Source organism: Strix uralensis, chromosome 23, assembly GCF_047716275.1.
Source record: "Strix uralensis isolate ZFMK-TIS-50842 chromosome 23, bStrUra1, whole genome shotgun sequence".
Lineage (NCBI taxonomy): Eukaryota > Metazoa > Chordata > Aves > Strigiformes > Strigidae > Strix > Strix uralensis.
Genome location: NC_133994.1, coordinates 3,434,299 through 3,460,496, shown reverse-complemented (window position 1 = coordinate 3,460,496; position 26,198 = coordinate 3,434,299). Strand labels below are relative to the sequence as shown.

The 26,198-nt window shown below is 45.4% G+C and overlaps 1 protein-coding gene across 10 annotated transcripts in view; it reads right to left on the bottom strand.

The window, feature by feature from the left end:
* Positions 1-26,198, bottom strand: part of C1QTNF12 (C1q and TNF related 12) — an 81,681-nt gene that overhangs the window by 29,444 nt on the left and 26,039 nt on the right. For 7 of the 10 annotated variants that reach the window (XM_074893317.1, XM_074893311.1, XM_074893314.1 and 4 more), the window contains 3 exons: positions 23,681-23,759; positions 22,973-23,063; positions 13,345-13,559 (listed from right to left, as the gene is read on the bottom strand). In XM_074893317.1, coding sequence (XP_074749418.1) covers positions 13,390-13,559; positions 22,973-23,063; positions 23,681-23,759 — 340 coding nt within the window. In that variant the 3' untranslated portion in view covers positions 13,345-13,389. Of the gene's footprint in view, positions 1-1,771; positions 1,803-12,638; positions 12,675-13,344; positions 13,560-22,972; positions 23,064-23,680; positions 23,760-26,198 lie in introns of those variants that run through there. The other 3 variants (XM_074893318.1, XM_074893320.1, XM_074893319.1) reach the window with 3 other exon arrangements.

Below are 26,198 nucleotides of genomic sequence, written 5' to 3'. Positions count from 1 at the left end.
AAATAAATGACGGGGAGTGGACATTGCCTACTGCAAAACAAGGGCTAAACCCAACATCCCCATGGGTTGTTAACTCACTGTGGCTGTCAGCACTGATCATAATCAATTGGTCACTCATCACAGGAAAGCAAATGGTCAGGCCACAGCATGCCCCACAGAATCAACAGGCTAATTATTATACTCGGTCTCACTGGAATAAGCCTGCTATTAAACTCCCAGAAGCCTCACAAAGCTAAAACATTGTCCTCCAGCAATGCCAACAAGAGGCCTGACGAGGCCCGGAGCAGTATCCCTGGGGTTTCTTTGTAATATTTCTATCATGCATTTGTGTTTTAGCAATGAGAAATAACACGGTGCAGCCCTGTGGACACCTCTGTACAGAGCAAAGACATCGTGTCATAACGCTTCCCGAGACTCTTCACGACAAACTCTCTTCCACACCACTTCCCCTGTCCAGCCTCAGCAGGATTTTTCTGTCTTCCCAGTATGAGAACAGGAACACAGCGGTTCTCCTGGTGTGGCTTCTGAGCAGTGACTATTAATTTACCAGGCACATCATTTGCAAAATGTTAAAGATTGAATCTTGTGCACAAGAGCCTCCAGCTCTGCCCTGGGGTTGGCCGGAGGCCAGCGCTGTCACTCAGCGTGAGGCAGATTCCCCGTCAGCCTGCTCTTTAGCCATCACAACACTGTCAGCCCTGGCGCCTAGGCAACTGTGGGAGGATGCTTAACGAGGTCCAATTTGTCTGGCTGTAAGGGAGGAGAAGCCAGGGACGTGTTGCAGGATGTGTCCTGAAAAAGAGCTAAGCACTTGAGGCAAAAGCTGCGGGACCCAAGGAGAAAGAGAAGCTAAAGCAACAAACAGCCTCTGCTTCCCCACCCTCTCCCTGTCCCCCCAGGAATCTTACGGGTTAAACACAGGCCCCTCTGTCTCCATGCACAGTTCTGTCTCCTCTGAACTCCTTAATCTCTTTTTGCAACTCCTGGCTTTGCACCTACTCTATAAACAGTCTTCTGCTTAGCACGGCTAAATGCATTTTTATCTAGCACTGGGTAATTAAGACATTTAGATGAAGCACTTTTATTCTGCTTCCTACCGGCAGCATGAAACTCCACGTTGGGGATAACTGTGACACTCTGCTTCCTTGAAAATTCCTCCAGCCAAATGTTATTACAGTGCAACAATTCACCTGTCTCCTTGTAAATCCTGCAGCCTTAGCCACGCCATCCTCATGCCTTTCTGCCAAGCTACATCCTGCTTTTTTAATATAAATGACTAATTCTCCACACTACTTCGCGTCACATTAAAAGGTTTCACTCGGGGCTGTGTCTGGTTAAAACAAAACAAAGCACAGCAAAAATTGCTTCTAGCTAAAAGAAACATTCTTTCAATATTATATCACCATTCCTTTCCATCACATCTCACATTACGATTCCAAGGCACTGAATGAGAGCACATTTTACCTGTAAGTAGGAGATCGGTAATCCTGATTTCCCATGAGTTCATAGACACCCACGGTAGGGAAGGGGGGGGGGAATTTCAACTTTAATTGGGACAGGAAAGATGAGTTCAGGTGGAGATGCAGCAGCTTTCCCTTGACATACTGGCCTATCACTCCAAATCACCAAATGAGAATGGTTACTTCACCCAGCTTCACTCGACTTCAGTCAGGAAAGCACCACATCTCCCGGGTTAAATTCAATAGTCAGGCTGTTCATGCAGGATTTAGGTAATGAAGTATAGCTGCCTCTGCTGGAAGTCAAACTGAAGTCAGTTCTGTTACTCACTGGGATTTATTAACCTGGAACAGGAGAGAGCAGTTACAAAGGTAAAATAATCCAGGAGATTTGGGGATGGCAGAGCAGAGCAAGCTGTGCAGAGGGCTTCACTTTGCAGAGTGCTGAGGATGGAAGAAGGCGCCTTACACAAGATATCTTTTGCTCTCTTCTTTAATCTGCCTTCTTACTACTTTATTTGCAAAGGTACATTAGAGGACATCTCCTGTATGGACAGATCAGCCTTTCACAGAAAAGACTGTCAGTTACTGTCACCTTGAATTAATTGAAACAATCCCCTGTCAGCATGCGTTAGCTCAGGGAGATTGGAATCAGGTTAGTGATCTGCCTGTTAAATTACCAGAAGGCTATTGTTTAATCGTATCTTCCAGCAAGGAATTTTTTGCAATCTTTCCATGGGAGTTTGCTATCAAATGTGAGCCTGGAAGCGTGTGAGAAATGGAGGATCCTTGCCCCATTATGAAAACAATATAATCTACTCTCTCAGACATTAATAATTAAAGACAGAACACACTCCTTTGGTTGGGAATCTGATTGAAACTCCTTTTTCACCTTGAAAATTCTGGGGAGCTTTGGGGCACTCGGTGAGTTGGTCCTAGCTTATTTTAAATCTTAGTGGATTCAAACACTTCTGGATCAGACAAACATCCACAAAAGCAGGCTGGCTTTAGCTGAACTGAGTCTGTTCCATACCTCCCCAAGTCAGTGTGACAAATCTGACCTCACAGCTGAATGAACGGAAAGATGCTCAGATTCTTGTCTTACTACAAATCCATGAAAGAATTTAGACTTCCCGGCCTGCCTTTGACTATGGTTGATGCTCCAAACTGCTCTTACTCCAACATGCTTCCTTTTTCTGCATCCAGACAAATATGACAACGAACCCAAGGCCTGAAGAAAGCTCATGTGGTTCACCTGATTTCTGCTTACTATTGAAATGAGCATCTGAGTACCTTTTGTGATCGAGACCTAGCAGAGACCGAGGTACAAACCAGCACAGTAACTAGCACACGGCTCAGTGAGCGCTCAGTCGTGGACTCTGCCTCTGCAACACAACAGCTGAGGTTTAGGCAGGAACGTCCTCCCCTCCAAACGATGATGACTGCCAACGATATTGCTGACCTTGCAACTGCAGGAGACCCCGATCACATACACAGGACACGATTGCCTCATTTAATCCTGTGCCAAGCTCTGCACAAGGTCCTGCTGCACACCACCACAATACATCCCCGGTGATTTCAGTAAGGTGCCCCAAAGAGAGGGACATGCTTCTCCCAAAAGGGGCAGGCCTGCACCCTAGACTCCTCTGAGCACTTTTTATTCATGCAGGTAGATTGATCAGCTTCAGCAAGACTCAGAACAGAGTTGTCAAGAGTGACTCACAATGAGCAATAAAGGTTTATCACTCGTGTGCACTGACTGTGAGGCGGTGCCTTGGTTTGGGTAGGGGTGAAGGAGGCAGGAGCAGGCAGCCTCCCTGCAAAATCCACTTGTAGCTGTGGCTGGGGGCATGGTGTCAGGAGACAGTCTCCGCGCCTGCAGGGAGGCAGTGGCATGTAAGGTTGTGCAAGACACACGAGCTGTGTGGTTAGCAGAGCTGAGCCCAGTGTTTGTGTTGCGCCGATGTGCCTCAGGTCATCTCGGGAAGCACCTGCTGTGTAGGTGCCAGACAGAGATGATATCGAATGAAACTTTGGCACCAAAATTGACATACTTCTGCAAAGCCAATTTACATTCCTTGCTCTGGGCTTCTGGAGCCAAAGGAAAAAAAAAAAAATGTACTTTGGATCCAAACTTGACTCCGTGGCTCCAGTTTGCCTAGCATAGTTTCCCTGGTATAATGTTAAAATGAGGTTCTGGCTCACAGTGCTGTGTCCTAGAAGAGTCCCCAGTGGGTATTGCAAAGTCTATCATAAGAGCAGACTGGGAACAAGACAGCAATTATGAGATTGTGATGAAAAATGGTCTATTTGTTGCATTGCCCAACCCTGTTCCCATCTTTGTCCTCAAGGGCTTCTTTGCAGACACTGTGATTTGCTTTTATTCTTAACGATGTTGGTTTGGAAAAAAGACTCCTTTTTTTCCACCCTCCTGACACACAGTCCATGTGATCCCTCCTTCCCTCCCTCCTGCATTGCACGCTCTACCCTGTAGTAGCCGGGATTCTCAGCAACGGAGATGAGCAGATTCACAGCCTCAGAGATCCTGTCCCAGAGATGAAGAAGCATCAAATGATATTTGCATGTTTATTGTTACCAAACTGACTCTGTTGGCTGCTCATAGGAAAAACAGAGTTGGGTAATCTGCATTTTCTGGTCTTGAATCTCCCTCACATCATACTACGAGTTATTGCTTGTACCTTTACAAGGCTGGTTTGAGAAGCCCATTCTACTGCAAGGGCTTCAACAGCTTGCTACACGTGCCCTGTCCAAGGGTCACCGACAAAGCGTAGTGGATACAGCCTGGATTGTGTCTTGATCTTCCAGTGTCACAGTCTCAGACAAGTATGTGGCTTGAGCATCCAAAATCCATTCTTTTCTTACATTAATAGCTAACAGCTTGGTGCCCCACCAACTCTGTTCCCAATATAAAGCATAAATTAATAACCCAGCATTAGGTTGCTTTCATATAACATAACACTGATGTAAAAATATAAAATAACATACAATATTACTGATGTATATTATAATGCAAGTTATTCACTTGCCCACTTGTTTTGTCTTTTGCCCACTTGTTTCATGAAGGCACCACCTTAATGTAACTCTGTATGAACACAAGAGTTATTTTAACAATAAATATATTTCTTGTTGCTGAGGCTTCTCATTCAGACCCAGCAAACACTTATGTGCGTGTTCAGCAAGTCACTACCACCTTACTGAAGTACAGGGCGAGGACTTTGGTCTTCCAGTTTTGTCTGTTCACTCTGTCTGACTTCTCTAGTGTTCCTCCACGCTAGCAGACATCACCAAGAGCTCACAGGTTCTTTGCTGACTTTCTGCTTCTCAACTCACATTCTGCCCAAACAGTCGTACTTAGTTCTTCTCAAACTTAACCGCCTGCATCTGATGTGTTCTTGCTGCCTGCTTTCTGCCTCTGTGGTCCTTCTGACCATCTCGCCTCCTTTGCTTTCTCTCCCCAACTCCACAGCCCCAACCTTCTGCACCTGTGCGGACACAGCTCAGTGCTGGCATGTCTTACACAGGCTCTGTGATTTGATGGCTCCTACGGTTTTAACGACCTGATTTTCTAAAGGAGCTTTGTAGCTTCTTACATTTCTCCTGAATGAAGAGCAGGTCTTACTCTTACAGCTCCAGAGACATTTCAGACAGTCCCTAGCATCATAACATTAACCTGTTATGCTCCTTGAGAGTAGTACAAGCTTTTAGAAAAGGTGCTTAAGAAATCAGACTTCTGTTTTTATTGGAGTCCATGGAAGCCAAAACCAGCCAGAATTATAGGAACTTAAATTTTTCAAAAACTCCCCTTTGGCCTCTGCAGTTTCTACCCAAAGCAAATATGCTCAGGCTGTAAGGCTTGGCTGAAATGAAGGTAATACTCATTAGAGTATAAAGGCTTCACCTTTATGAGTAAGGCAACAGAAAAATACCACTGAACGGATTATTTAAAGAAACATGTTTTATGTAGTCTTTATTGATTCTCTTCTCTGAGGTGCTGATTTGGCAAATACTTATACAGGTGCGTAATTGAAGCCCCCGAGGAGTGCCAGGCAGCTAATTATTTGCAGGAATGGAGGGCCTTTTGTGCCAGCTACATAATGAAATATAAATTTGCTAACCTGTCAGTGAGTAAGCAGTTCTCCTTTCACTGACTATTATTCCATCTTTGTTATGGGTTTGTGTTAGGCAGCTTCCACTGGCAACGAAAAAAGAGTGGTAAGTAGATTCCAAAGATTTCCCAGTCTTTTCCCAGTTGAGTATAAATGCCACTTGGGGCAGAGTTTTATTTTCACCGTTTCTCTTGTAATTTTCTTTTCTAGGCAGGAATGTTTCAAGTCTTCGTTGCTAATGAGGGTTTAGGATTAAAACTAGTCTTGTTAATTCTCCTCACTATAAAAACAACTCAGTTTATCTACGCATGGATTGCTTTTCTCAAGGCAGCCAGAGTCCCGCTTCACTCCTGAGAGGCACTAACCCTTCTGGCTCTACATCCGCTAGTTCCTTCTGCTGCAGAATCCTGTCCCTCCTGAGCTCTTCCCCACACAGAGGTACGATTGCTCATCTTCCTAGTTACTGAATCTGTGTCTGCGTACACGCACGTATGAACTAAGGGAAGGCCTTGGAGGACCTCTGTCACACCAGTGACAACATTCCCTGAGTTGTGCTACCTAATGTGTAGCACAGTCCCACCGAGACAGCCACCTGGAGGTAAAAGCACTACCACTCTGAAGACGAGAGCTTTTTGGTGCAGACAATACATCTTGACCTAGCTGTGTGCAGAAGTGTGGAGTCTTGGGTGGGACAAGCATTTCCAGGAGGTGCTACTCCTTCCTTTGGCAGACCCTCCTGTAGAGTTTCGTTTCCTGAATGCCTTGTTAAGGCATCCAGAAGGAGGGCAACATTGAGGTTGGTTTAGCATTTGTTTCTGACAACTGCACTTAACTGTTAAAAGCAATGAAACACGTATATGGAAAAGATGCTGAAACATCAAAATGAAAAATACAATTCAAGGAGAAGCTATTGCTACTCCTGCGTCACCCCAGGAGATTCATAACTGCCCACTCCTTTTTTCTAGTTAGAAACTGTTTAAAAAACAATTGGCCATCAGGAGTAGCAGTTCAACAACCCTGAAGAATGAACAAGCATGGCAGAAAAACTGCCCTGGGCTGCAGCCCTGTAACCACAGGGCTTAACAGGCGATTCTTTTATGCTTGTGCTCCCCAGCGTGACTGCTGCAGCCCAAGACGGCTGTGGGGACTGACTGTGCTGAAGCAGCAGCAAGTACTCCTTGTGCTTAGATAGCCACAAACAACCCCCTCGTGGCCAAGCACTTATGGCATGTAACTCTAGCACGTGGCTCAGCAGAAGCAAGTGGTCTCTGGTGTGATCACTAGCCACGTGCTGCTGCAAAGCCTTTCCATTCCCTGCCTGTACACCTCCCCAGTCCAGTCCTGCCTCAGTCTCACAGGCACTTTGGCAAAGGGCACCCATTTTCCTTTCTGTGCCTATGCCCAACTCTGTCCAGAATAGGAAAAAAAAAAATTATTTTCCTCTTCGAAGACCTGGTGTTTTCTCTCTTCTCATTTTATTTATAAACAAACAGGTGGGAACAGCCTCCTCTGGGGTTATTTGTCCAAGATAAGCTTTCCCTGAATTTCATTATCATCTTTCCCTACACTCCTCTCTCCACAGATTTCTTCATGTTCATATCTAGTCTTAACAGACTGCTTGCCATGAGACAATCCAAGACAAATAGCCAATGGGAGAGGTTTCGACTTTCTTTCGAGAAGGGATGTGTTTTCAGGAAACCAGCAGACATCCCCCAGAAAAAAAAAAAAAAAAAAAAAGTACAGCTGAGTGTAAAATCAGTCTTGGAGGTATAATATCAGATCTGGAACTTTGCTTTGTTTCCCTACCCCCAGCTTTCTCTAGCAAAGCCTCATCAAAAGAGATCCTCCAGAAGGGATTACTTTACATGTTTTCCCTGAGCAATCCCAAACCTTCTTGGGTCAGCAATCATTTAGATACTAGACATGAGAGGCAAGTTCCCTGTTGCCTCCATCCATGTCTCCAGCCCTTTCCTAGAGTCAGCCAGTCTCGCTCATATGTCCTTATCCTCAACGTTGTGATCCCAGCAGCCTCCTCCAGCCCCCTTTCAGGGTACCAGAGCCAACATCTTCCAGAAGGAGATTTACAGAGGGTGTCTATTTGACCAAAAGGCAGGCTTGAATCCCCTCCTACCAGGGAGGATCTTGCTCCAGTAAAATAAGCTGCTCTCAAACTCCCTGACATCAGTGTCCATTGCATGACCTTTTAGGGGAGGTACAATATCTTGTTTCAAGTCTTTTTGTCTTTATCGATGTGGGAGAAGAACTGTCAATTTGCACAAACTTCACTAAAATTCATGCTAGCAGGTTCAAAGATCAAGGAAGGTGCAAGAATTCCCCTGGGCTGAGAGTTGGTTGAATAATGGCATTTCCTTTCCTCACTTGATTCAAAGCCCCCACTTTGCCAGCGTCCTGCTGTCCAGAATCCCACTGGGAAAGAACACATTTCGGAGGGTCCCACAGAGCCAGCCTGGCACTGGTCTTCCCTTTCCCTGTCACAGCACTCTGCAGCCCTGCTCCTGGCCCTGGTTTGTGGCATGCTCTCTTCTTGCTCCTCCCCATTTTATGTCCTGCTAATGACATTCTCTCACCCCAGTTCTCGGTCACTTCCTTACATGCTCCCAGTGCTTTCTGGCTGGTATCACTCAGAATTGCACTGGTGAGATGTTTTAAGCAAGGCACTCTAGATACTGAAAGATGGATGCTATCTTCTCTCTCTTGTCCTCCCTTTCACCTACACGTCAAAAATCTCTTCAGAATCTTCCACCCATTTTCCACTGATTGATTTCTCTGTACTCTTACATAGGTTGTTGTGAGCTTTTCTCCTCTACTGCTCAGGGCTATAATTCCAGCACATCTTAAATTGCCCCATAAGTGCTCACAAATTCAAAAAAAAAAAAAAAAAAAAAAAAAAGATTTGTATGTGTTGCAATAACCTTGGTGGAGAAAAAGATACAGCCTTAGGACAAACCCCAAGTGGTTAATGCATATATCAAAAAGAAACATCTAATTATATTAAAGGAAGCTTGTTAAAGGAAGGTGTTGATTTACTGTTAGATTCGCACAAAAACGTGTCTGTGTATAAGCTCGAGCCATTTGAAGCAGATGGTGCCCTGCATGCCTGCCTCACCTCTGGTACTCCTGCATCAGCAGCCCCCAGCTAATACAGACTGTGCTTCCCTGGAGCTGACTTCAGGCGTGACTGGAAAGGGAGTTCTGGAGTCTGGTGAGAACCGAAAGGCAAATCCTTTGCACGTGGCATTTACACCCAGAGTTATTTCATTTACATGCTGTTTTGTCTCATCTCTCTCTAATAAAATTGACTTTTGCAGAAAACTTGACTCTTTTAGAGTCAAGGGCCCAGATTTGTTCCTTGTGGTAAATTGCATAGCTTCATTAAAGTTGGTTAGAAGCTGATCTGCATGGCAGGACTTGGAGATTTGTCCCACAGCGTGGCAAGTAGCACGAATATAAAGGCAAAGAGCTGAGCAAATGCACCAGTGCACAGCCAGGCTGGGAGCAAGCCTTCTACACCAGGCTTACGGGCAGCCAGCTCACTGTCCTTTGGTGCTTGAGGTGCTGCAGAAAAGCCCTTTCCATTTGGTTTGCGTTTTACTTCCACATGTCTATAGGAGTGCCTCATCCTTTTCAAATATTTGTCCCTATATTCTCCTCCAGGAATGGAACTGGAGCCCTTGGTATTTAGCTGGAGGCAATGAAGTAACTCGTCCAAAAAGCGTGGGAGGCTGGTAACATTTCTCTCCAGAGGTCAGAGTACGATCTGACACTGTTAGCAGAGAGAAAGATAATTTCTAGCTGTTATCACATTATCACTTTACCTTTGAATAATCTGAGAGAGTTACATTGGGGGGTTGTTTTGCTTTTCCAATCCCTTTAATCATCTCCTCTAGTCTGGGAAAAGCTGATGGGATTTGTCATGTTAGGTAAGGGCTGACTCATTTGTAAATTGGCCTAAGCTTGCACTCAAATCCTGACCCAGTCTCTGTCCCAGCCTTCCTTTTTACTCCAAAAGGCCTTAGTACCCCAAGACAGTTGAGATACTAAAGCACACAACAGGAGGCACTCAGCCCTTTGAGGAGCTTTGAGGAGGTTTTGCCTGGAATAAAAATAAAATAAAATAAAATAAATCCTTCCCCAGAGGATGCAAGGCATGTTTGGATGAAAATGTGACACAGAAGTCAGACACCACGTTATCTTGTTCCACACAGTTTGTATGTACAGCGATAAGAGACAACAGTTACTCACAGCTTTCTGAGCAGTGATTTCCTGGTTTCTTAGAGAAATAAGATCGTGCCTCTGACACCTGTATGTAATACATTCTAACTAAACCTGGCAGCAATGTGAAGATCTCAGATATATCTAAGTTCCTACAGATTTCATGAAAAAAAGCATCCAGGTAAAAGCAGGCAATCTATGAATATCCTCAGAAAAAGTAACCAGCCATCTAGAAAGAAGTTAAATGGTCCGCCTGAAATCATCAAACAGAGCTGACCTCAGGCATCCTACCTCCCACAATTACTAATTGGATGAGACGGAATTTTTATGCAGGGAAGCAGAGGAGGCAGTTACTGAAATCCCTAGTCAAAACTAGAGTCCACACAGCACGGAACAAAGCTATATACCCCAAAAAAGCCATTCTAGCATAGCTCTACCAAGGCCATGGCTCTACCAAGGCCGTAGCAAAAACCCCAGCATGGAAATAGCTCTGCCAGGTCAGAGCAAGCTCCCTGCACCCCCACGAGTGACCAAAAGTAGATGCTGAGAACAAGGCCAGTGTATGGCGACAGGGAAGGGATCTTACCCCTGTACTCGGCACTGGTAAGGCTGCACCTCGATTATTGGGTTCAGTTTTGGGCCCCTCACTCCAAAAAGGCCATTGAATGACTCGAGCGTGTCCAGAGAAGGGCAACGGAGCTGGTGCAGGGTCTGGAGCACAGGTCTGATGGGGAGCGGCTGAGGGAACTGGGGGGGTTTAGTCTGGAGAAGAGGAGGCTGAGGGGAGACCTCATGGCCCTCTCCAACTCCCTGAAAGGAGGGTGCAGAGAGGGGGGATGAGTCTCTTGAGCCAAGAACAAGCGCCAGGACAAGAGGGAATGGCCTCAAGCTGCGCCAGGGCAGGGTCAGACTGGCTCTTAGGAAGGATTTCTTTGCAGAAGGGGTTGTTGGGCGTTGGAATGGGCTGCCCAGGGCAGGGGGGGAGTCCCCATCCCTGGAGGGGTTGAAGAGTCGGGTTGACCCAGCGCTGAGGGATCTGGTGGAGTTGGGAACGGTCAGTGTGAGGTTCATGGTTGGACTGGAGGAGCTTCAAGGGCTTTTCCAACCGAGATGATTCTATTCTATGACAGAGGCTCACAACAGGAGGGACAGGCCACAATGGCTCCTTTTTGCCACTTAAGCCAAAGGAGAACCAGTGACTCATCAGCAGTGTAGAGCCTGTGACACAAACCAAGGGAGACTCAGTGTAAGCCATGCGGGCTCCACGCCACGCACTGCTGTTTCATTAGGGTGATTAAACTGTGGCAGCAGGCCCTGGGCAAGGCTATGAGCAGTACAAGGACACGGGAAGCAGCAACCTGGCTGCAGTTGGAAACAGTAATTTTTTCCATTCCCCCACACCCCCTTTTTTTGGTCCTGATACAACTACAGCGTGTCTTTAGCGAATGCTCCCGCTGAGTTTTCAGAGTCAAAACAGCACATTCCTTATGACCCCAAATGCCTGTGTGATTCCACTGGGCATGAGAGGAGAGGGGGAAGCAAGAACAATCCTTGAGGTTTAGCTGGGCCAGCTGGAAGGAGGAAGGTGGTCTCAGTGGTCCAGTGGAGACAGAGCTAGTTTGGAACTGCCCCTTCTGGAGATGAGCACGACAGTGGTTCCAAGCCCTCAGGGCTGGAAACACGCTCCTCAGCCCAGCTTCTGCTGCATCCAGCGTGTTAGGGCTGAGTCTCGCTGTAGGGCAGCAGAGCTGAGCGAGGACAGGCATCCCTGGTGCATGAGCACCTTCACCCATCAACATCCAGGGTGCTCTTGTGAAGTGCTGCTGGCTGGTGGCGTGCGGAGAGGGGACTAATTTTGGATGGCATTTTGTTTTCATGTGGCTAGAGTTCATCATGCCTCAAACAGTAATTACTCTTGCTATTTTTACTGCAAGCAATGAAAGCTAACATTAAAAACACAGACATTTAGGTAGCTTTAACGCCATTAGCGATGGCTTGGAAAATGAGGCAGGGGGGAGCGTGGGGAAGCATGGGAGGAGGACTGGGTTCTCTGGGCAGGTAGCTGTGGGTTCAAGAGAGGATCCAGTGGACATGCATGTGTGCACCTATACCCCACTGTCCCATTTCCTCACACAGCCCCACGCAGGCTCTGTCACCAGCACAGGCAGCAGTTCCCACACACCTGCTGGAGCCTGCAGAAAGCTCTCTGCTTCCTTCCCTTCTTGCTCAGCCCTGAGACAGTCACTGGGGCTGTTGAAGGGGAATGTTACCTGGCACAGCTACAAATAGTCTTCCTCTCCCTCTCATCCACCCTCTGCCTCCCCTGTTATCAGATCCTGTTCGTTGTGAGTTTTAAGCTAATGGCTTCCTCAGGTGTAGCCCAGAATGGTATTATCAGAGAAGATCCCTATCACTCTTTAATACAGCCTACGGCTCCAGCTCCTATTTGTTTAAAACAGGGGGGAAAGCAAGAAGAATGTAACCCTAGCAAGGCAAGGGGCAACGGCTGGAGATCCACCACTGAGATGTCTAACACCACTGTCTGATACTCGCTCCCTTTCCCTGGCATTTTTCTTTAAAGGAAAGAGTAAATATGTAGGTACTGACCAATTCCACAAACAGCAGAGCTGCAGGAATCAGACTGACTGCAGTTCACTCCCTTGCCCCTTGCTCTTGGCTACCCAGCGTGCTCCAGCTGCTGCCAATGGCTTCGTAGCAGTGATCTTTTTTGAAAGGGGGACATTTGTCCTGATAGAGAGATCCAGGGAGACACGAGTGGATGCCTCGCGAGCACTCCGTGGTGGGAAGAAGCCTCTTCAAACACGTGTGACAGGGCTGCAGCCCCACAAGATCAACACTGCGACGACAAGATGTGCAGGGACATGGAGGCATTTGCTAACTGATACATGTATGCTGCTGTAAGATGGATAGTCTCCAGATAAGTAACCTGATACATTTTATTATTTAAAAAATGGGATTTTTATGTGCAGAATTTGGATGTCACACATACTTGTTTCTTTTTCTGACCATGAAAGTTATGTAGTTAATTGATAAAAAAGAAGTTACTTTTAACACAGCACATAATATTAACCCTCTCCTTGCCTCAGGCACTCAAAAGCTCTGACAAAGTCAAGTGGAAAATAAACTCTTTTCCAATCACTTAGCAGGTCTGCAATGGGAGGAAATAAGGAACTCTGCACACCCCTCAGATTGCATTAGTCAGACACTGCAGCATTTTTAAAATAGTCTGTCATTAATCATGACAACAAAAGAGAGTGAGAACAAGATCAAAGAGGTAGAAGTCTGAAATTCCTGTTTCCCCGCAGTTAAAGGTAACAACAAGGTTAGGAACAAGTGAGCACTAAGTGTTCTGATCAAGCTGGGCACCCACTGCTGTAGGAACCAGAACTTCTGTATGCCCCTAATTTTACTGGTTTAGCCCAGGTGAAGATCTACTTGCACAGATTTATCCAAACCACAGAAAACAGCATAGCAAGACTGGAACCTTCAAAGGGACGATATTTCCAGTAGCTCCTGCCTGTGGTTGAAACTGGAAATACCATCTTCTGAGGTCAGCTTTTCCTCACCTCCAACTGCAGAACACCTCTGGCAATGCAAAGGCAGCAGCATAATGGGGGGGTGGTCACCCAGAAACGTTTCAGAGAAGACACTCCCCCCATTCCCAGGGAAATTTCCATTTCATTTTCATCAGGAGGTTTCGGGAAGGCAGATGACTCTTTCCCTGAGTAGAAGAAAGATATGATCCTTCAGTGCTAGCAACTTTATGCAGAAGCCCTGAATTCATTTAATACTCCTGTCCTCCTTCTGGGCAGGAGGAAATGAAAGCTCTCACAACTTGTGGCAGCGTTAACAGGAGTTATTCACACCTGTATGTAGAGCACTAGCACTCTTCACAGAGACAGTGCTCTTACTGGTCAGCAGAGATACCAGGTGATACCTAATGCCAATTTAAGAGAGTTCTAGAACTCAAGCGCTCATTAACCTTGGGTCAGCCCAATGCACTGGCTGCTGGAACCCACCAAAGAGCCTTTCCTGAAGAGCTGGGGGCTGAACTGGGCAAGACACAGAAAGAATGAGGGAACTTGCCCAGGGTCAACACGCAGGTCAATGGGAGTGCTGGAAACAGAACCCAGGTTTTCCATTCTTTTGCCCTGAGACTTATTTGATCCCAGACTATTTACTACCACAGGCAAATATGTGTCCCCTCAGGATACAACAGCCATAGTCTCAAACAGTTCCAGGCTTCAACCCCAAGGGCAGCAACACAGCTGCCCATGTGAGCTGCCCTGTTCCTCACTGTCCAGCCTCTTATAAAAACATCCCCAGAATCTCTATCACTTCATAAAACTTTAAAACCAAAACCTGGTTGGAGATATTTATACTGTTTGAGATCATTTCCCCCAGACTGCCTGTCATTCCTGTTTTATAGATTACTGGCAACTCCCAGCACCCTTTGCTGGGAAAAAGAGGGTTTGATAATTACAACAGCCCTTGAGAACTTTGCTTGAAACAAAACCAAAACAAAAACAAACAAACAAACCTCAAACTTCATCATCCTGTAAAGTCTTATTAGATTCCAAGTATAACACACACACACAAAGCAAACATTCAGTACCCTGTCAAAGGAGACACCTGAGATAGCTGAGCTAATTTAAAGCGGCTGAAAATTGTCCTTAAAGCTTTTTTTTTCCCCCCCCTCGCAACTAGAGCTACACTGAAGAATATTCTCCCATCTACTGAAACCTGGTTTCCTGTCCACGCAAGCATCTCAGCTAATTAGTATGGCAGCCAGTCCTGCCAAGAACTTTGTGCCTACCTTTAAACCTTGAGATTAAGGAAACGGGCTGCCTCTGCCTACCTGCAGGAGCTGCAGGCTGGAAGCTCAGTGGAGGGAGGGATGGATGCTCCCAGTCTTACCAGTGTGTATCAATTAAGAGATCCCCCGCGTTTTTCCTAAAGAAAAAGACTAGGAAAGGTTGTCAGGCATTTATAAATAAGCCAGGAGTGCCTAAGTGAGGACAACAGGAATACCCAGAATGCAGCCCTGCTCCTTTTCTGCCACGAATTCTGAGCACTTTGTTTTTCTGCCCCCCACGGACCCAGCACTGATCCAGCTCCCCACGCCAGCCTGTCCTTAACACCTCTTCTCACAGCTCCTGCAGGAAAACAAGCTCTGAAAAAGCATACGGTGTAGAGGAGCATTCCTTAAACAGAGCAAGACAACAAAGTCTTATCCAATGTCCTCCTGCCAGATAGAAGCTCCAAATGCCCTCATGTCTCCACCCCATCAACCAGGGCCACTTTCACAAGAAAGCATCATGGCTGAGCCTCCTTCCCGGAGAGCTGTGAAAACTGTATCTGCTCTTTCAGTGCTCTGCAAACTAGCCACAGCTAGAGTGGGAGCAAACAGCAGACAGAAAAAGAAACAAACACCGAAACCAGTGAAAAAACAAACATGCAAACAATGTTTATGCCAAACAAACACCAAACACAACACTTTCTTGGCCAAAAAACCCAAGCTGCAGTAAAGAACCAAAGTACAGAGCGGATCTAATGAAGAAGCAAGTGCCTCAAATGAGGTTTAAGATCCTAACTTCAAAATCCACAAAACCTGTAGGACGATTTTATGGAAACACAAAATGTTGTTCTCCATGTGATACTGGGTTTCTCTCTTGGTTTTGCATCAGAGTATGTCAAACATTTCTCAAAAGTCCTAACAGTAGAGAAAACATTTCCAAGCATGCTAGCACTGCATGTGGGGACACCCGAGCTGTCTTGAAACTCAGCACAGGAAGGGGACATTCTGCAGAGCCAGCCGCACAGAAGCACCTGTATAAATCTAGAGTCTGCAATGGTCCATCCTCACCGAGCTGTCACTGCCATGCAGAGCTGTGCGCTCCCGTTCAGTGCTGCGTAATTTTAGAGCTGATACTTCCCTCCTTATCTCCATTTGGAGCCTCCATATGAATCGATTAACCAACCCCACAACCAAGAAAAAGCCACAACAGACATTTCACAACTGCTTCTTCCATCCCCACCCCCTCTGAGCCGATTTCTTTGTCTAGGCAATTACAGAACCAGGGATCTGTGCAGAGAAGTTGAACTGTATGTATGAGAAAGCTGTTTGTTACATGGGTACGGTTTTGTCGTTACGCACATCTGCTTCAGCCCCGCTGTGGATCGAACAGGGATGTGAGAGCCTAAAAGCACAGGGCAGGTCTGAGGATTTCTGGAACCCCTCCCTTTGTCACCAGGGGGAGCAGGCTGCATGTCTTCAGCCAACCTGCACCTGCCAGTGGCTGCAGGGAGTTCAGAGGACTTGACAAGCTTTATGGTAAGTTTGTGGTGTCGTAGAGTGACGGCACAGGGCAGCCAGGTGGGCTGTGTTCACTGTTCCATATTAATTCCAGTCCTTTCCTCAAACCAGGGTGCCAAGCTCCCCTCCAGCACACATCCCTCAGCCCTCTGCTCCTGGCTGCCTTCCCCCTCCTCACCCAGACCCAGGCCTGCACACAACCTACCTCACGCCAACTACAGCAAGACAGGTCTCATTACGTCCAATCTCACTTTACAGAAAAATAAGTCACCTTAAAGCACAGCACAGGAACACCCTGCCCACAGACACGCCCCTGGCACAAGGGGGTCTCTGGAGAAGCAGGGCCAGGAAGCAGCCCAGGACCCTGTGTCTGTGGACACCTCTTAGCTGAGTCTATGCTGGAGGTCAACCCAGCTCAGGTGCCTCAACAGCAGGGTTCAGGTTTGGAATTTCAATGTAAGACCTAATAAAAGGGCACGTGTTTGGTCCCTGCACACTGAGCCCCTGCAAGATGCAACAAAATCAGCCCCAACCTGAACCAAAGTTACATTAATAGCTAGGTCGGTTATTCTGGAATATTACAGCCTCAGGAACAAAGGCATAAGATTGTTGCCCCAGCTGGCAGACCATCTTTCCCATCTTGTGTTTCAGGATAAAGGAAGCTAAAACATTTCCACTGTTAAGAATGTGAGATCATAAAGCGTAGGCCAGCAGCTCTCCTAGACACTTCACCCTTTCCAAAGAGCCAGAAGGAAGGAGGCATTTCCAACTCTTACGGCCTGACCTGTCTATTCTCAGGACTACCTGGGAGCCTAGAGACTTTTAAACCAGAACTGCTTTCCACAGAGGAAATAAAAGCCTTTTCTAAGCCTGGAGATAGAGGTCATCTAAGTAGTAACAAAGAAATGCTTTTTTCCTCCTAAACATCAAACAAACAGTAGGATTACATAACTAACCAGCAGATGCAACTCCTCCACTCCACAGGGATCCAATATCTGCTCATCAACACTATTATTACAAATCCTACCTGGTTATCAGGGGAATACCGAGTCCTAGAAGCTCTGCAGGAAATGAGCTATTCTGCAGGAAACTGGTTACACCTGAATCCCTGATGTCTTCATCAATACCAGCCTAACCTGAGCTTTAAATAAAGTTGCTGAGTGAGAATCAGCTCTGTAATCAATGAGAGTTTGACACTTTTCTTTTCATAGATGTGAGCCAGGACACAAACCAATAAAGACTCGAAGTCTTCTTGGTACTTAGCTCTATTTTTAAGGGGTCACCACCTCCCTAACTTTCTGTGAAACCTTAACAGATTCAGCTCCTTGGAGTCTGCTGTTAAGGAGCTCTATCACAGTAGTTATCATGCCAAACTATGGGGTATTAATTTCTAAATATCGTATAGTCTTAATGCCTATATAGGGCCAATTTTCTGCTTTTTTTACTACAGCCACCAATTCAGAATGGTTTTCATATTACCCTTGAGTTTTCCTTGAAGACTAGGCATTTAACTGACATTCTGTTGCTCACTTCTGTTTGCAGGCTTCTCTCCGAGAAGACGCTTCAGAAGGGTCCCTCTGATTTCATCATTGTTCTCAGGACTGATTTATAACCTGCGCCTATTTATAACAAGAATTTTATATGACAAACTCATCATTTAGCCCACCCTTCAAGGGGAGTTTACATGTGCTGGGCTCTCTTCTATGGAGTGAGGAAAGGCAGGCAATCTGCTGCTAATCCAACATAAATACCCCTGGAGTCAGCCTGGAGCGTGGCATCGAAATCATTTACAAAACGTGAAATTTGAATAGAACTTAAAACCTCATAACCTGTCAGCTCCCAGCCAGGGAAAATATTCACAGAGGGCCTGCAACTGGAATCTCAGAGCCTGGAAGATTGTTTTTATTTGTCTGAAGCAGTTAGCGGAGAGAGCAAGGGTGCAAACTGGACAGCCCTGGCATTGTGGAGGTACCTTTGCTCAGCTCCTAACTTGAACTCAGCCTGTCCAAGAGCTACTTTGAGGCACTGTGTGAGTTAAATAGAAAGAATTCACTGCAGCTTCCATCTGTGAATGGCTGATCCAGCACTGCACTGTGTCCTACTGAGCCAGCTAGCATGGTGGTAAACATGGGAGTAGAGAAAAGTAGCAGGATCAGGACAACCCAGCAATCTGCTGTCAATACAGCTCATAGGACAAAATTTATAGCAGCCATGCCAGCAGGAACTCAACTGAAAGGTAATTTTGGAGTTAAGCCCTGAACTAGGCCAAATACCTACACTCTGGGGTGAATCGCTGGCATTTTGGACAGATTTTTCCACCAGCCTCAGTGGGCTCTCCATCAGGCTCATACACCACAGTTATCTGCATGCTTTGGGAGGGCACCCAACATAGACAGAGCTAAAAATCCTGCTAGCAAGACGACCTAGCCTAGACCTGTGAGACAAGGGCAGAGGCGTGTTCCAGAAGCACCAGGTTATGACATTTACCATCTCACTCAGCAAGTAACTTGAGCTTGAAGCTGGAAACTTATAGCTGGACTGTTTAGAGCAAGGAATTACGAGTGAAGATAATCACTTTTATAGACATTGAAATTAGCAGTCAATGCTCATCCCAGGCTGGCTTGGTTTATTGTTCCTGAAACATAAGCTAAACAGCAAAGTAATCTATTTACAGAGCAGCCCCTGTGAGGGGGAAGTGTAGCAACCAGAGCAGCGCAGTATACGAGGAGAATATTGAGCCCAGAGAGTCATGTGGGACTGGAGCATCAAATTCAGTGTCAGTATCTTAGAAGTAAGCAGCTCTCAGGTAAGAAAAATTCATGTGAGAGATCTCAAAACTCAGGATCATGAACATATTTCCCTTATTTGAGAGAGATCTGCACAGAAAATTAACCCTAACAGAACCATGGTGTTTTGCATTAGTTTTGTCTGAATCTGAACTGCAAAAAGCTCGGTGTAGATTGTTGCAAAGATGGAGTGAGGCCTTTGCAGAGGAAGGGGCTGGGAGGAAGAGAAGTGAGCAAGGGCATGGTGAAGGCAGCAAAGTTTTAGTAAATATTAACTGATCTGTGTGGGGTGCCACAATAACCTTTTTGAAAGTGCTCCTGAACCTGGACAAAACTATGTCTGCAAGTACAAGTTACTAATGTTCGAAACTTTTTGAAGGTGATTGTGGCAAACGTTTCTGTGAAGAACTCAAAAGATGAGGGTAGGAAGCTTGTTCCATGCAGAAGACATGTACTTTTCCTCACCTCCAATCTCCCTGAAGCCCTAAACTTCTTAGAAATTTTAAAGAAAAAAAAAAATGCAGCAACTGTTTGTTTCCTATTCAGCAGCGAGGTGGCCCCATCATATCCTCCTGCCTCAGCTTGTACAGATAGTGCCCTAAGCATGCTGGAAGGACCCAGAAAAAAGCCCCAGCAATTTAATTTGTGCCTCTTAGATTTCTCCCCTTGCATGCCACAAATAACCATTGCCACTGGGTGGGATTAACACACTTGGCCATTAAACCATAAGCTCAAGCACATGAGGTTTATTTTGTTATAAACAACTTCTTCATACTGAACTCAGTCCTCCTAAGTTCTTAAATTTTCTTGGACTATAAATTTTATGACTACAGAGGAGCACTGAAACTTTGCTTCGCACACCATTAATCTCCTCGCTCCAAACAGCACGGAAGCCTGACAGAGGCTTTGTCCTGGGCACAGCCCAGCCAGGCGGCTCGTGTCCATGTTAGTCATGAGTTTTGTACACTTGCACCTCAGCACTGGGAGGCCCAGTCTCAGCTTGAGCCTTGGCTGTTTCAACCCCTTCTGCCCCATCTTAGTGCTGGACGGACAATCTCATGCTCGCCCTGACTGCTGGCTGAAGGCCCAGGGTACAAGAGAACTGCAGCCTGGTGGCATTCAGAGCTAAAGGACTTGAAGAAAAATAAAGTCTTTTGGCAAAAAGACCTGGGTGATGCATAGGAAAGCTCCTTAAGGGACAACCCTCTATCCTGAGGATAAGAAAAGCTGAACAAAAACCCCACGAACTTTCCAGCGGTGATAATGAGCTCAGGACACATCAAGAGCCACAATGTTTGTGTCCTCTGCTCACTTGGCTTCTTTCCCCAGTGCCGAGTCTGACAGCAGCTCTCTCTGCTGGCTAGAGCAGAGGCACGTGGCTTCCAGGCACCAGAGGTGGAGGCTTACTCCTCTCCAAGGAGAGAAGTAAAGCGAGGGAGGTTGAAGCCTTCACCATTTAGGCTGCGTGTTCCTCAGGACTGTCTGACTACACGTTTAAGACAGCTTCTAGCACTCTGGGGAACCGCCTGGCAGGACAGCACTCCTTACATAAATAAGGGAGAACGGGTATAAAGGCAGAACAATTCATCTCCTACTAGGACGACCATGAGAGTAAAGCACAGCAAGGAAGGGGAAAAAAAAAAAACCAGTCACAAATCCCAAAACAAAGTCTGAAAAACATTTTTAGTTCTACAACAAAATAAATATTTTAACTCTGATTTACCAAGAACAGTGAGACTTGGTTCAAAAAACCTACAGATATAACAACATATGCTGAATGTCACAACACTTTGATTATGTTGCTGGAAGTCATGCATGAAACAGCCCAATTTATTACAAATATTCACAAAGTACAGTATAGTAATACATGCCAGGATACAGGCCACTTGCCCCGATTACACTTACTCCATCAAAGCCCAGTGTAAACAGCCAATCTTTATTGATAGGGTTCAGTGCTACTCGTGTGTTACCTGCTTTCTGAAGCTCCAGGGATGAGCACTCTTGCTACTTGCTGTACCTGCCAATAGCTGTGGACTCCCCTCTGCCAGCGGAGCACCCAGTTTATGCTTAAAAGTACATTCTCCCCAAAATGTTCTACAAAAAATAAATCCATAGGAATTCTGGCATGTACTGTGGAGTAAGAATGAATACATAAACACTGATAGCTGCTATATTTTAGATAGTCACACAGGTCCAGTTAAAAAAAATGCATTCCATTGACCAGAAATTCAAATTTACCTGTGTTTACTTGTGTAACAGCACTACTTTATTATTCTCCGTACCCTCTCCTTCCTCCTCCAATAAGTATCACTTTAATATGGAAAAAATACTATTTAGTACCCTTAAAGATCTGTCTCAAGGTATTTATAACAGAGATGAAAAAGTTTCAGCCATGCCTGTTTTGCAGCAGATATTTCCACAGCTCTTGAAATAAGACATCTCTGCACACCACCAACTCAACAGCAGTGTTAGCAGAGCTTGTAGAAGCATCATATATCAACCTGAACAACGGACCCAGAAACCCAGAAAAATGACATTTTTTTCCATGCCTTCTGCTGTCCCCAGCAGTCTCTGCTTTTGTTGCACGAAGATAGCGTAGTTGATCAAAAACTGCAACACTATGCAAGGGATATCTCCTACACACTGCAAACATTCAAGAACAAGTATCTTGGACTCCATTTTGGGCCTTGCTATCATCTATTTATGATACTGTTATACAATTATTTCCTCAGCTAAGGTGAATCAATAGAAGGGCCAGTTGAAAGGGAAAGCTACAGGGGTACATTAGATGAGTGTGGGGGTTTTCTAATCACAAGGATGTTATCGCCTCTTGGGCAACACCTTAACACCATGATATGTCAACACCCTTTTATTTTGTTAAAATGAGTTTATAGCCTGGAGCTATATGCAAAGCTGCTTTGGGGCTCAATCTCACATGCTTACATTTGCAGAGATTTGTAGAAAACCAGAAAACATTCACTGGATGGTCTTTGACAGCACTTTCAGTCTCCAAGGAGAGCTCCGATAGACTCCCCAGGACCCTGGCAACCTGACAGCAGTAAGCCTTGCCCCTGTTTTCTTCCATTATTTCACTGCAGTTCAACAAGCACCAAACATGTGACACATCTGATCTGAGGCGTCTATCCTCACTGTCTTTGCCAGCCTTCTGACACCCAGTGTCATGCATTTGACACATTTACAAAGGATTATATGGCACCTCAGAGGATGCTCTTTATATGATGCAGTCCAAAACCACGCGTGTAATCTTACTAAAACATAAGAACACAAGTAAGGGAGCTCACGCCAGAACTGGTGCCATTGGCCTTACCTTTTCATAAAAACAAAACTGCACAGGCAGTGAGGTATTCAGCTTCATCAATAAGATCAAGGAAATACTTAGATATGAAGAACCACAATTAAAGAGTTCAGACCTTGGATTCCCAACTGTGAGGCAGGCATTGTCTGAGAATTCAACATAGTTCTTGTCAAATACATCCAATTCTGAACATGAGAGAGGGCCTATACCATTTACAATTGTACAAAAAAAAGCAGTTTTGCTGGCAAATCCTTGTCTCCTTCCTCCACAACACAGAGAATATAGTTACTATTTTACTTTCCTTCTCAATCCTTCATTTACAAAACTCAAACACCCCACAATCAATCCCAAAAGACATGCTGATTACAAGTGCTACTGCAAAATAAAGTTATAATGTAACAATTTCCAAATCTCAGTGTATTGTTCAGTTAGCATCTGGTGAAGCACAAATTAAATAGTACAGAATTTGTTTCTGAATTATAAAAGTATATTTTTTTATGATGAATGAACTGGTGTGGACCTTGAAAATCAGTAGTCTCTGAAAGCAAGCTGATTTACATGTAAAGGGAAAGGCTCTTTGCTTGTTTAGAAAGATGCCGACAGTTACAGGAAGCAGTCTTCAAGAGTCAAAATAAAGGTTTCTTCTGTCAAATATACACTGCAAGGCTCTAATTCATGTCTTTCCCTGCTACACTGCTGCAGGTGATGTTACGCACCCATTAACATGCCCATGAAATCTGATCCATTCTGAATGGTGATGGGAGCTCCAGCACTGTTGTCCACGAATATGGAGGTGTACTGGCCAGCCTGCAGAGAGAACAAGAGGGAAAGGAAAACATCTCACACTTCATCCCAGTGCAAAAGGAGGGGAAAAAAAAAAGCATTTCTACCATGAACTAAGCACAGAAGCTTCCTCTCCTTTTCTGCGGCTCCTGGGAACAGAATCTGACCAAACACTTTTACTGCAGCACTCCAGCTTTGACTTGGTGGAAGAAATTTTCTGTAGTGAAACTGTGCTATGAGTTTATTGCTTAACTAGGTCCTTACTGCACTAGCATCTTTTTGGGTGATTAGTCAAGTGGCCATCTGTGCTTCAGATTCCCTTCTACGAAATGGGAAATACAATTGCCATCTTGACAATGCAAGGGGAGATTTGAGAAAAAAAATATTGACTGTCATTTCTTAGAGGGAAGATTATTTCTGCGGCTTAAGATCAGAACGTGCAAGACAAGTCTGGTTTTCACTCCTGCTCCTGCCACAGATCTTCTCTAGTCACCCCAGGTAAGGCATTTAACTTCATTAACCTTAGAAAGAAGGTTAACAAAAACTTCCCCACCTCCTGGTAAGATTTCAGCCTTGCCAGTAAATAACTCCACAGCTTGCCAAGCAAACTGGTGCAGTGATTCCAGTCTGCACGGGCTCACCTGCAGCTGCAGTAGGCCATGTACATAGATAGTGAAGATTTTGCTGTTACTTTCCAGACCAGCGATGACTTCCAAAGACCTAAACAGTAGCAAAAGAAAAATAAACAGGTTAAACACCTGAGGCAGCCACAACAGTTTTATGTGGAATGACGAGAATCTCATGACCTCCCCAGAAATAGGGCCTGGTGGTTCTAGTGCCCGTCGGTACTAAGCAGGTGGCCTGTTGACTTCATTCTAGCAGTAATCAGCTGCCTTGGAAAGAGAACAGGACAACCTTGTCCTCACCATAGCGTCCGACGGAAAACCTACAGAGCATACGGGATTGTGAATGCGAATCTCAAGTAGAGGCAGGAACTGGGAGCCACCTTCTCTCACAGAGGCCTTTCTCATGGTCCTGTAGTCTCTTCCTGCCACCCTTGAACACGTGCTAAATACGCCCTTTAGATTTATCTACATACCAGTTATCCCAGTTTGTTGACCACCACACTAGTTTACACTCATGTTACTCTGCAAAGAGCTAGCTCTATGCATTCTGCCAACAGCAGTTCGTTCATTTTCGAGGTATGAAAGGCCTGTTTCACCTTAACAATGCAAGAAAGAACATACTCTGCAGCTGCAAGCTGTTTTGGATCAGGGCTCAATTACAAACCAAAAAAAACCCCAACATTGTCCTTCAGTTAAAATTCAAGGGAGAGGTCCAGATCACCCCTCAGGCATTGTTCTAATATTATGTTGTAATAGACATCATATTCCTTGCAGTAGCAAGATGTAGGAGAGCTGCTCTCTGTGGCATCCTCTGTTTACAGAACTCTAACTTGGCTCCTTTGTACAGGATTCAGGGTGGAAGGAGGTGCCCGAGATGTCAACAATCAGAACAACCCATGTAAGCTCAGTTCCAAAGCAATATGAAAGCACAGAGCTCCATGCGTGGCTGGTTCTTCTGCAATCTGCCTAGGCTGTGGTAGCAGACCTAGTTGCTTTCCCGAGAAAACCAACCCCTTTCCTCCCTTTTTTCCATGAAGTGGTGGTGACGAAACCCAACAAGTGCAAACGTGCTGTTTCCAGCCCCCTTGCAAGGAAATAATACACATAAAAGGTAGGGGCAATTTGGCCCAGAGAGAGGAAGCCACTTGGCACCACCTTGATTGAAGAGCTCAGTCTGTGTGTCATACCCTGCCAAAAGCCTAACTTGGGTGGGAACTTCCCACCATTAATCTCTTCCACTCCAACTGTCTCCTTGCCTCTGAGTTTCCATCTCTCTCTGCCGAAAGCCCTCGGGGCTCTTTCAGCTCCCTCAAATGAATGACTGTGTACGCTGCCATCCCCAGGAAATTCCACAAGCACGGGTAGCAGCTCAGCCTGTGCCAGCAGAATGTCTGTCCAGACAGGTTCCCATCCCTCCACCCACTTTCCTTCCACGCCACGGACCAGTCACACTCTCACCCACCATATGAGAGATGCCTCTCAGAGCCAGTACTGATTCTGCTTTGCTCCCACTGCTGCCCAACTCACTCAACTCAGGGCAGCCTCACAGCACAACCAAGCATAAATTGTGACCCTGGACAACTGATGAAAACTCAGAGTCAGACATCAGAGAGCTTTATCTAAACAATTAGCATCTGGGTCAGTTCTGTCTAAGAAAAAAAAATGTTTCTACTGTTACTGTTCTTTGGAGAATGTAGCTATAAATTCTTCAGATAGCAAGTTAATCTCAAAACATCCCAATAAACCTGCCTGGGCTGTATGTGACAGAGGTTGTTTATACATCCCAGCTAGAACCAGAATAGTTTTCTAGGAGCTTTCAGCTCAAAAGCCCTGCAATGAGGAAGGCAGGGTAGCTTCTGTGGCCCACAAGGAAGCTTCCTATTCAGGTAACGCTTGTGCTTGCATTTACGAGGACAGGGAAGCAAGACTAAAGTCATGTTGAAAGCAATCAGAGACCAACATTCATTCTTTAGTAATATCACTGTAAGGTTGTCTAAATAGACAGCAAAGAGAAAGAGACACAGACAGACACTGTCCTTGGAGACAGAAGTGAGCCTTCCAGAAGAAAAACACTTTGTTCTCTCTCAGATGCCTTAAATCAGTTGGGAGCTTGTGGAATCCTTAGGAAGAAAAACTCACCACTGTAACTTTCATTTATTTTGCAAAATGGTTTAAGTGGGATTTATATTTTCTGTATGATTCTGTAACTGAGGACACTGTAGAGTGGCGATCAGGATGGGAGAACAGCTTTTCACTCTTGGAGATCTGCAGGATCAATTTAAATCCTTACAGGGCTTCATAAGTCTCACCCACTCATACACTCAAATCTTTATTGAAATAACATCAAGTCAACACCACCAACTGACAATATTTTTCCACATCCCAACAGGGAATATCTTTCCACATCCCAAAAGCACCTAGAAAAAGATTCTGTGGAACTTGCAGTCCCTGTTCACAAGGAATTCAAGGGCTAGGGACATGAATCCTCCTCTTGATGAAATTGCTAAGATAAGTGGAGATTGTTGTAGGTGAA